At 38.4% G+C, this 12443-nt stretch overlaps 1 protein-coding gene across 1 annotated transcript; it reads left to right on the plus strand.

Annotated features, from left to right (window-relative positions):
* Positions 1-1326: 1326 nt before the first annotated feature.
* LOC131939202 (temptin-like) lies at positions 1327-3071 on the plus strand. Its single transcript, XM_059297392.1, has 3 exons — positions 1327-1555; positions 2054-2207; positions 2936-3071. Exons 1-3 carry the CDS (start codon positions 1382-1384, stop codon positions 2992-2994), a joined length of 387 nt encoding a protein of 128 aa, XP_059153375.1. The 5' UTR covers positions 1327-1381; the 3' UTR covers positions 2995-3071.
* Positions 3072-12443: the final 9372 nt, after the last annotated feature.

Below are 12443 nucleotides of genomic sequence, written 5' to 3' on the forward strand. Positions count from 1 at the left end.
TCATTTTGTATTTGTGCTTAGACCGTGTCAATATTATCATTTTGTATTTGTGCCTAGACCGTGTCAAGATTAGCATCTTGTCTTTGTGCCTAGACCGTGTCAAGATTAGCATCTTGTACTTGTGTCTGTAATGTGTCAAGATTATCATCTTGTATTTGTGTCTACTTTACGTCAAAAATCTTGTAATATTTAAGACTACGTAGAAATGTACAGTACAAAGTTTATAATATTTCAATCGCGGGGAAACACAATTGGAAACATTACATACACTGGTGTTAAACATATACGTAGGAGCTTAAGACGTCACAAATGGAATATAAAGTCATGTTTGATTTTAACGTTTTAGAAGACAGTATTATGTTACTCCAATGCTTCTATATACAGTCATTTATGTGACTCCACTGACTCTATATATAGTCATGTATGTGACTCCAGTGTCTCTATATATAGTCATGTATGTGAGCCTCTATATATATTCGTGTATGTGACTCAACTGCCTCTATATATAGTCATGTATGTGACTCCACTGCCTCTATATATAGTCATGTATGTGACTCGACTGACTCTATATATAGTCATGTATGTGACCCCACTGACTATATAGTTATGTATGTGACTCCACTGTCTCTATATATAGTCATGTATGTGACTCCACTGTCTCTATATATAGTCATGTATGTGACTCCAGTGTCTCTTTATATAGTCATATATGTGAGCCTCTATATATATTCGTGTATGTGACTCAACTGCCTCTATATATAGTCATGTATGTGACTCCACTGTCTCTATATGTAGTCGTGTATGTGACTCCACTGCCTCTACATATAGTCATGTATGTCACTCCACTGACTCTATATCAAGTCGTGTATGTGACCCCACTGACTATATATAGTCGTGTATGTGACTCGACTGCCACAATATATAGTCATGTATGTGAGCCTCTATATATAGTCATGTTTGTGACTCCACTGCCTCTATATATAGTCGTATGTGAATCCACTGCCTCTATATATAGTCGTATGTGACTCCACTACCTCTATATATAGTCTAGTATGTGACTCCACTGCCTCTATATATAGTCGTATGTGACTCCACTGCCTCTATATACAGCCCCGCGTGTGACTCTGCCTCTCGCCAAACGTGCATGCCATGGATAAAGAAACAATGTTCTGTCGTCACGAGTTCAAATCGTGCTGTTAGATGTCCGTGTTTTAAAACTTTATCTAGCAGCCAGCAACCCCAGCGTGTCATAGATCCATGTTTTAAAACTTTATCTAACGGTGCCAGTCACGAGCCGACCTATGACTTAACCCTGCGGACTTTAAATGGCCAGCTGACTTGTCCGTGACTGAAAGATTGTTTTGGTCGACCACTGGACAACATGTTCTCATTGGTGTACCTGGCATGTTCGCTGGCCGCTGTGGTAGCCTTCCAGGCATATCAGGCCTACATCCCCAACGGTGACCAGGTGCCGAATGTCTGTGCTATTGGCACCTGGCCAGGTGTTGGTCATAAGGCACCTCTAGGTGCTGGGACCTTGAACGCATTTGGAAGGGTAAGTGGCAAATATTAGGAGTGGAAGGGTAAGTGGTAAACATTAGGACCTAAAGAGTAAGTGGTAAAAATTATGAACTAAAGGGTAAGTGGTAAATATTAGGATCTAAAGGGTAAATGGTAAACATTAGGACCTAAAGGGTAAGTGGTAAACATAAGGATTAGAAAGGTAATTTGTAAACAGGATGAACAAAAGGGGGGTAGGTTATAAACATGATGGATTGAAGGGTACATTTATAAACTATAAACACAGAGGACTGAATACTTAAAAATGTAAACATACACTGATATAGACGTAATATGTTTGCGATGAAACTTCATTTAACATTTAACATTAATTTTTTTTACATTCAATCAAAGGTATAATTTTTTGAAAAAGGACGACTCTATGTTTTAAGAATGTACATTTATTTTACTGTCCGATGTCGAGTAGAAAATGTAGCTGTCAAATTGAGACATTTTTGTTTCAACTAAAACGTGTCCGTTTTTCTAATTCCAGGACTTCGCGGACGCTGGTCACGTCTGGACTGATGCGCTGTGTCGCAGAGATTCTGACCTAGACGGGGTCAGCAACGGCGAGGAACTAGGTGACCCCCACTGCCACTTCACGCCAACTAAACCAGGTCACCTTCTGGAGGCCACAGGTCACCCAGGTAAGGGGTAACACAGGTGTTTAGATGTTTAGTAGATCACATTCTTTAGATGTTTAGTAGATCACATTCTTTAGATGTTTAGTACATCACATTCGATGTGTCAGGAAGGTTTAGCTAAAAATGCAATGGATATATCAGGATATAAAGCATCAACCTGAACTAGAGGCGTACTATCTTTTACCATGTCTTCCATTTGTAGACTATTAAAGGGAATTAAACAGAATATCTATTAGAACAAAAGTTTGACACATTTGTCGCCCTTGTATTTAGTCTTCTCCGACGGCGTGTGTTACTGCAGATGGACTGAAAATCATATGTATGCAGAGTTTCTTACAGGCATCTCCCCCTCCCCCCCCCCCCCCCCGAATTAATCAAGTGCATCCCACCATAAAAAAGTATGAAAGAAACACTGCTTGTATGGCAGTGATAAAGAGTTATTTTTAAAGAAAATAAAGGCAGATGGGCATTGTATTTGTGGGATACTAAAAACAGACATTATGTTTCATGTTCTGTAAAGGAGATAATTTCTCATCTAAAAATAGAAGAGACATTCATTTATGTATTTTTAATTATAACGGTCACACCACGATTTTTTTTAAACGTACGCCAGTTTCGACAGAAAATATGATTAAGTTTCAACAATGATATACCCTTTCTTTACTTGAGCTTAAGGTTTTTAACCTCACAATGGTTTCAAACGTATTCTTACAGTAATTTTCCTCCTCCAGGTATTTGCGAGCCAATAGGAAGCCTAGCATGTGCTTGGCAAAACTTCACCTGTTTCTAAACGAACGATGCCATTAACCGTTCCAACCAAGCCAGCTCTCGTCACCAGTTGAACATAACTCTCTGATTTGTATTAAACACTTGATGCCTCAGTAAACAAAGCAGGTGTTTGTTGAATGTCTACATCATTCAATTCGCAGTGTCAGTCCCACATGACAGATGGCAGACTGTCATCCTTTTTATGATGTTCACAAAAAGGATTCCCCCTCCCTCCCAACGCACATACCTGTCTACAAAAATTTAATAGAACTTGCAAAATTTACTTGCAATATATTAAATCAATACTGTATATTGTTAGTGTGCTTCGCGATGCTAATAATTGATGAAGTGCTGTATTGTTATTTTCTTATCTTAGTTATTATATTTTAGAAGTAGAGTCTAGGTCACATTAAGAGTAAAACAAATAATAACATATTTATAATTTTAAGCTTTAAAATACACAACAACAAGAAAACAAACTTGCTAGTGTAGAAGCATTGATTGCTAACAAAATGTGTAGGCGATTTCACGAGCGATCAAAGCTTTTATTCAAGGATGTAAATTAAAAAAAAAATTCAGCGCATTAAAAGCTAATTTTTATTCATGTTTTTTTTTTTAAACTCCTTTTATTTTATACTTTTTGAAATTTGTAAGTTGATAATTAGTTTTTTTAAACATTCAGTATTTTATTTTAGAAACCCGACAATTTGCTGCCCGGTATAACTCTATACGTGGTCGTCTCTCTAGCGTGAAAACAGTCACAACTGTTCATCTAGCTCAGGGGTCTCCAAACTTTTCAGCCCGAGGGCCGCATTAACTATAAAATATCAGTTCGGGGGCCAGAGTTTCTTTAAGGCATCTCTTCAGGGTCGTGTGCGCCCCCCCCCCCCCGAAGAACGTCTACCGCCCCCCCCCCCCCCAACGAAATATAATTTATATAGAAATATATACGAATTTCAAGTGTCCACCCCCCTCCCCCCAACCCGAGGTCCACGTTTGCTCTCAAATTGTTCTTCACGTATTTCATTCTTGAAAATGTTTGTTCACACAGGTATGTCGTTCAAAAATTTGAAAGGTACTTTGATGCAAAAGTTTTAATGTTAGGAAAGTCTTCCTTGTGCAAAAACTTATGAAATCCCATCCGCCCTTCTTTGAACGTGTCTCTAAGGAAGTCATTTTCTTGCAATTCAGTGACCTCCAGCTGCAGTTCATCTTTGCAACTGACCACATTTGCTTCAAATGAGCTTTAAAACAGTCTTACTTCTTCTGCCTTTGAATCCAAGTCAGAAAATCGCTACTGAAACTGCAGCTGGAGGTCTTTAATGATCTCGTATGTAGATGACGTGGGGAACTCAGTGGTTGCTTCAGTCGTAAAGACCTTGCACTGCTGAAAGTGTGTCAAGTTGTTAGCCTGTACTTGTTCCAAAAATATGACAAGTTTGTATCTGAAGGCCGTTAGGTGGGTGTATCGATCAGAAACTAGATTTCACTCTCTTGCCGTTTTAGGTGCAGAAAATTTAAATGACTAGTTATGTCTGCAGCAGAGGCCAATTTCTATACCCACTCTTCATCAGACAATAATGGCTGTGACTTGCCTTTACTATCAGGAAGTCACCTATTTCTTTTCTTAGATACTCTGCTCAGAATTTTCTCGCAAAATTAACAATCTTACTGATGTGAAATATGGTAAATCTTGCGATTTTGTGTTTGTCTCTGAACTATCTAAGGTTAGATATTCTCTCCGGTAACTGTGTCATACATTATATGTAGGGAAGCCAGCTCTTGTGTTATGTTCATGTCTTCATCCACACCTCTTATGAACACAAGCAGTTGAGGGGGAACAGCTGTCCAGGGACTCATCCATTGCAATTGAAAAATGGCGAAACTTGCTTGAATTTTTCGCTATTTGAGTCGCAATGGTTTCACCAATGTCTGCAACACGGCGAGTAATTGTATTTGCATCCAAAGCTACATTTTCAAATTGTTTTGAATTTTCTGTGCAAAGCTCCTCAGCCACCTCCAACAATCATTTATTCAGTGGACAAAAAGATCGTCGCGGGCCGGATAAAATGACCTCGCGGGCCGGCCCGCAGGCCGTATTTTGGAGACCCCTGATCTAGCTAATTGTGTAATCGCCGGTAGCTTCCTAATTCTGTAATCTCCGTTCTTAATATTCGTTTAAGATTTTATTTATTTTGCAACGTCTGTTTGTTGATGGCGAATCTTCTAACTTAATTTTCACCCACTTCTAATGCAGCGATTTCTTTCTTTCTCATACATTCGTCTCCGATTACAATGCAAAAATCTCTGTTTCCAATCTAGATTAGAAATCTTTAGATTAGATATTATAATTTAAATTAATAAATGACTACAATAACAAAAGGTGAGATAATAAAAGGGGAGATAACAAGATTAATTTTAGTACTAGCGATCGCTCTATCAACTGCCAGTGAACCGAGAAGGAGCAGACAATTGTCTTTTAGAGATTGCAAGCTACTGATTGGATGTCAACACACATATTCTTAGTCAGGCAGTGCCAACAATATTAAGAACGTATGACTAAAAAGTGGAAACATTTTCTTCTTGTTCTCGTCGTTTTTATTATTATTTATATCCGAGGGGCCACACAACAAGTCAAACGTCACAGACGAACTGGAGGGTGGTCTCCAGATCTGCCGGCATCCCATTCCGTTTTTCTCTGACTGGGGTGTAGTGGGACCTGAGTCTAGACCGCGCCTGGTTGTATTATGTTTTGTTCACAGAAAATGTAAATATTCATGACATAACTAGGTATTGTGGTTTACCCAAATGTAATTTTATCAAAAACGTGTATCCTCAAAGTTTTGAGTACAAATGACTATGAAGTGGGGTTTTCAGAACATTGATCATGAAATTTCTATAAAGCTAATCATGGCTTATTTTACGAACGTGAAACTCCAGGTTATAATTTAGGCTTGCTGAAAATAAATAGAAATGTAGCCTTAAACACAGACAAATATTTTACAGTTCCTTTTGTAAATTTTACATCTCTGATTCTTAAAATATGAAATTAAAAAAAATAAGCTTAATATTTTATAATTTTTTTTTTTCATTTTTATAGTCTTTATTATTAAGTTTCTTTTTATATTTGCTTTATTATTCTGTTTATAAAGAAAAGTAAAATATTATTTTGCAATTGTACAAATAAAATTAGCTTGGATGATGATTTGATTTTTGGTTAGGTTCGAGTGGTTAAACAGATGTATTGGTGAATAGTTTGGTTGGATGGTCTGATTGGATGGTGCTGTTGTTTAATTGAGTTGAATGGATGATGTGGTTGGCGATGTAGCTGAATGCAGTTGTAGGATGTTGTTTGAGTGGTGATAGCGGTGGCTGCTACAGCTAGAGTGACCGGCTCTACCCACAGGCAACAGGTGGTCAGTGTAGGGACGCTTGAACTCGATGCCCACAGCACCTGTGTTCGCATCTGTTGAGGTCGTCTGGGTTATCCCCCTTATCAAATAACAAAAGAGTTGGGAGAATAAATTGTCGGTACGCCAGCACAGATGTTGATGGATTAAATCAATACAGGATGTCGTAACGTGCTTGTTTAAACCACAAGTGAGTAGTCCATCTTAAATTAGATCAAGACAGGATGTCGTAACGGTCTTGTTTAAACCACACATGAGCTGTTCATCTAAAATTGTGTCACAACAGTCAAGTTCTAACTGACATTCTACACCAAGGAAGGTTTGTAGTGAGTAACGCTAACTAGGTTAGACCAGTCACGACATGCCGATAAGATAAGGGAACCTTTTTCTTGTTTAGGTTTTTTTAATCCAAGTTTCCTATTGTCTATAGACAACACTAATCCCACATCATGTTTACTTTTGTTATAACGCTTCAATGGCCGGCTGATAATTTTAGTCTTGCCGGCTAGACTCATCAATGGCCGGCTGATAATTTTAGTCTTGCCGGCTAGACTCATCAATGGCCGGCTGATAATTTTAGTCTTGCCGGCTAGACTCATCAATGGCCGGCTGATAATTTTAGTCTTGCCGGCTAGACTCATCAATGGCCGGCTGATAATTTTAGTCTTGCCGGCTAAACTGATCAATGGCCGGCTGATAATTTTAGTCTTGCCGGCTAGACTCATCAATGGCCGGCTGATAATTTTAGTCTTGCCGGATAGACTCATCAATGGCCGGCTGATAATTTTAGTCTTGCCGCCTAGACTCATCAATGGCCGGCTGATAATTTTAGTCTTGCCGGCTAGACTCATCAATGGCCGGCTGATAATTTTAGTCTTGCCGCCTAGACTCATCAATGGCCGGCTGATAATTTTAGTCTTGCCGGATAGACTCATCAATGGCCGGCTGATAATTTTAGTCTTGCCGCCTAGACTCATCAATGGCCGGCTGATAATTTTAGTCTTGCCGGCTAGACTCATCAATGGCCGGCTGATAATTTTAGTCTTGCCGGCTAGACTCATCAATGGCCGGCTGATAATTTTAGTCCTGCCGGCTAGACTCATCAATGGCCGGCTGATAATTTTAGTCTTGCCGGCTAGACTCATCAATGGCCGGCTGATAATTTTAGTCTTGCCGGCTAAACTCATCAATGGCCGGCTGATAATTTAAGTCTTGCCGGCTAGACTCATCAATGGCCGGCTGATAATTTAAGTCTTGCCGGCTAGACTCATCAAATGGCCGGCTGATAATTTTAGTCTTGCCGGCTAGACTCATCAATGGCCGGCTGATAATTTAAGTCTTGCCGGCTAGACTCATCAATGGCCGGCTGATAATTTAAGTCTTGCCGGCTAGACTCATCAAATGGCCGGCTGATAATTTTAGTCTTGCCGGCTAGACTCATCAATGGCCGGCTGATAATTTAAGTCTTGCCGGCTAGACTCATCAATGGCCGGCTGATAATTTAAGTCTTGCCGGCTAGACTCATCAATGGCCGGCTGATAATTTTAGTCTTGCCGGCTAGACTCATCAAATGGCCGGCTGATCGTTTTTGTCTTGCCGGCTAGACTGACGGCTGATAAAACAAGTTTTACAACCACTTTCTAAGCTTTGAGATAATTAAGATGTACTCAAGTATGAAACATTACTTTTCTTCGGCTACAGTAGTAATTGCTTTTGTTACCAACGCTTTATAATATATATATAGAACTGATTGGTGACCTACTTACCAGCCCTATTAAGTCTGCAGTGATTAAAGCTTATCCACATTCATGTACGTGTATGTGGCATATATTTAAATTATAGGCCTAACACACATCCACACATACACACACACACTATATATATATATATATATATATATATATATATATATATATATATATATATATATATATATATATATATATATATATATATATATATATATATATATATATAATATTTTTAGGGGGTGGGGATAACATAACGAAGTGTTGCACTGGGCGTCACCCGATCTAGCGATGCCACTGCTTTTTACTGACATAAAAGGGAAATAATAAAAGGGAAATAATAAGTCTTATTATTTAACCAAAACTGAAAGCTCAGTTTTATCCCTTAGAATATCTTGCTCTATTTCTTCATGGTGTTTTTTTTTTTCTGTTAAAATTGAGTTTAACACAGGGATTTTAAAAATAATTTACCTGATACTTTAAGTCATTAAACATTGGTGCTTATTACAAGCTTTATTTAACTTGATTCCTCTGTAAGTTGTCCGAAACGGGCGAGCGAAATTTCGACCACTTCTAACTGACCGATCCGTTTCAAACTTGGATCGTGAGTCAACACACGACGAGAATGCAATCTGACATCACAGTTTACTTAATTGGATGCTTAATTAATTTTTTTATGAATTAATTAATATTTTATTAAATTAGTAGGCTGTTCTACTACTATTCCGCAAAATTATATGCTCATTATAATGTTCATTCGGTGCTCAATAGTTTTAAGTCATGAAACTCCATTGTATTAAAACTTTTAAAGTAATGAAAAAAATGCATAAAAACGTTTTAATAATAAGTGTTTAAGTAATAATGCACTAAAAAGAAGAAAATAAATTGATTTTCTTTAAATATATGATAATACACTATTATTGAAATACTTATAAAGAAAAGCGTTGGTCTCTTTCTAATGTTAGTAAATGTATCTAACAGATAAAATAGTGACCCACGCTTTTCTTTATATTTATTTAAATAGTAGTGTATTATTATATATTTAAAGAAAATCATTAATTTTCTCCTTCTTAGTACATTATTACATAAAAGCTTTTTATTAAAACTTATTTTGCATTTTTGAAATCTGTATACACTTTAACATTTGACTGACTGTGAAGTATCCGCTAATATCGGTTTAACTTTCCTCACTAGACGTCAGGTTGTGTTGAAAACTTAACCAATTTTTGGTTTTTCTGCAAATTTTAAAAAAGGTCACTTTAGGTGTGTGAGATTGATAAAAAAAAAACAACCCGCTTAAGTGCTGAGCTGTATATAAAAGATAAGGAGAGCAAACCATCTGATTATAGGACTTACTTTTCTTCCTTAAAACTCCTGAAAGATTTTCCAAGCACATATAGCACACATATACGTTATATGTAATCATTTTTTACTGTGAATATAATTACAGATGTGAATATCTGTTGTTTTTGTCAGTTTAATGAAACATTTTGAAAGTAGTATCAAATAATTTAGAGAAGATAGAAGAAAATATTTAGTCTGTTGGACGTGTATAGGGTATGTGTGTTGGACTTGTGTAGGTCATGTGTGATGGACGTGTATAGGGTGTGTGTGTTGGACGTGTGTAGGGTATGTGTGTTGGACTTGTGTAGGTCATGTGTGATGGACGTGTATAGGGTATGTGTGTTGGACGTGTATAGGGTATGTGTGTTGGACGTGTGTTGGACGTGTGTGTTGGACGTGTGTAGGCCATGTGTGTTGGACGTGTGTTGGACGTGTGTGTTGGACGTGTGTAGGCCATGTGTGTTGGACGTGTGTTGGACGTGTGTAGGCCATGTGTGTTGGACGTGTGTAGGGTATGTGTGTTGGACGTGTTTAGGCAATGTGTGTTGGACGTGTGTATGGCACGTGTGTTGGACGTGTGTAGGCCATGTGTGTAGGGTATGTGATTTGGACGTGTGTTGGACGTTTGTTAGACGTGTGTTGGACGTGTGTTGGACGTGTGTAGGCCATGTGTGTAGGCCATGTGTGTTGGACGTGTGTTGGACGTGTGTAGGCCATGTGTGTTGGACGTGTGTTGGACGTGTGTAGGCCATGTGTGTAGGCCATGTGTGTTGGACGTGTGTTGGACGTGTGTAGGCCATGTGTGTTGGACGTGTGTTGGACGTGTGTAGGCCATGTGTGTTGGACGTGTGTAGGCCATGTGTGTTGGACGTGTGTTGGACGTGTGTAGGCCATGTGTGTAGGCCATGTGTGTTGGACGTGTGTTGGACGTGTGTAGGCCATGTGTGTAGGCCATGTGTGTAAGGCCATGTGTGTTGGACGAGTGTAAGCCAAGTAGGTTAATTGATTAAGGTGTGCAGAGATAATATTCGATGGGGTCAGAAAAAGTACAGACACATTTTTGTCTGTGTGGCAGTTGACAGAGTTCAATCTGTTGTAAAAAAAGTAAATTGTGGTTAGTGCAACTAGGATTCGATTCAGTATTTTATGATGAACTACGCAGATAAAGACGTCTATAAGACTACATACAATTTTTTATTTATAGGCCAGTTCAATAGATGAAAGAAAATATGAGTCACGTCATTTTTTAGTTGATTAGAATTTTAATTTTTGTGAAACTACGTACTTCCAGGAAACAAAACTACAAGCCTGACAACGACGATAAAAAACACAATAGAGCCAACAATTAGATCAAACATAGCAACAGACGTGAAAACACCACAGCAACCATCACAGAAAGCATTACAACAACCATCACAACAACCATCACAACAACCACCACAACGACCATCTCAACCACTATCACAACCAGCCACCATAACCACCATCACAACCAGCCAACCACACCTTACGTACACGCAGCTGTCCCGTGTTCTCAGTGCGGTGGTCGCCCTTATCTCCGTGCCATGACTTTGTTCAGGGGTCGGAGACAACTGGTCTCCGTACTTACATCAAGATTTACATCAAATGGTATCAGTATTTACATCAAGATTTACATTAAATGGTCTCAGTATTTACACCAAGATTTACATTAAATGGTCTCATTATTTACACCAAGATTTACATTAAATGGTTTCAGTATTTATATCAAGATTTACATTAAATGGTCTCATTATTTACACCAAGATTTACATTAAATGATCTCAGTATTTACACCAAGATTTACATTAAATGGTCTCATTATTTACACCAAGATTTACACTACGATCAGTATTTACAAGATATTTCCTTTGGCCATCACTAAGCAGAAACTAATTGTAAACAGTAGTTTTCTTCTTTCTCAGAACTTTTTGATCTTTGCTGATTTCTGTGAAGCAGTCAACGTAGCACTTTTCGAAGAACAGAAATCTTTCAATAGCCAACATTCCACTTAACCCTTAAATGCATACCGATGCAGGGCTGCAACGTATCAGTTACCTTCCCATAAAATATTAGCCTAAACATGTTTGATTCTGTGCATCGCGTTGTTTGACTGCTACAATGTTAACCCACAGCCTGCGCATGTCTAAGTGACCTAGATTTTTACTACAGCCAAGCCGATTTTAATTTATTCTTTCAATAGCCAATGCCCTACTATCTAAAGAAACAAAATCTTTCAATAGGCAAATGTTCCACGTTTAAAGGAACCAAACCTTGCATGCATTAGTTGACGTCTGCTTAATGTAAAGGATCAGACGATGTTTCCAGACCAGGCCACTGGCCATCTGTTGGTGAGACAGCTTCGTGTCAAGGTTCTTCCAGTACAAGACTAACACTCCCCGTCCCCTGACTCTATTAACGTTACTTATCTGCCGGGGTTAAGGGCCGTCCTTTTTGGAAAACTCGTTTCTCCTGATTAATTTGGGACAAAAAATTTAAATTTTAAAAGTTGAATAAAAAACTAGGAGTAGCACGCTTTAAACTGGATGACGTAGCAAGTATCTATTATCTGTTAGGAAAAAAAGGTAAAGATTCCTCTTTAGACCTAGAGATCCATTAGGCAGATGAAGTAGAGTTCATGTTTTTTGACCTTGGCATATACAGGTATGGTGTGGTCAGTAGTATGCCTAGCCGCCTTTACTTTCCCTGGGTGGAGTCAAGTCCAAACCGAGATCCGAACCCGTGACCTTCGAATAGCAATCATAGGCTCTATCATTTAACCACCCCGTAACATAAGATATTTAAGTATGTTCTTACAATCTGTTTTATAACTGTCGTCTCTATCATATTACAAACACCTAAACACGTTGGTTTTCCCGAAGAAAATCTTGACTGACTTCTTTACACGCATGTAACTTATAGCATATGGTTAAGGGGTACCATGTTTCAGC

Source organism: Physella acuta, unplaced genomic scaffold (genome assembly GCF_028476545.2).
Source record: "Physella acuta isolate Inbredline_101_S28 unplaced genomic scaffold, ASM2847654v3 ptg000267l, whole genome shotgun sequence".
Taxonomy (NCBI): domain Eukaryota; kingdom Metazoa; phylum Mollusca; class Gastropoda; family Physidae; genus Physella; species Physella acuta.

Excerpts from the sequence above, each read along its gene's own strand:
- LOC131939202 (XM_059297392.1), top strand. The coding sequence starts at position 1,382 with ATGTTCTCATTGGTGTACCTGGCATGTTCGCTGGCCGCTGTGGTAGCC. Across the intron at positions 1,556-2,053 it reads CCTTGAACGCATTTGGAAGG|GACTTCGCGGACGCTGGTCA; the intron begins GTAAGTGGCAAA and ends TTCTAATTCCAG. Across the intron at positions 2,208-2,935 it reads GGAGGCCACAGGTCACCCAG|GTATTTGCGAGCCAATAGGA; the intron begins GTAAGGGGTAAC and ends TTCCTCCTCCAG.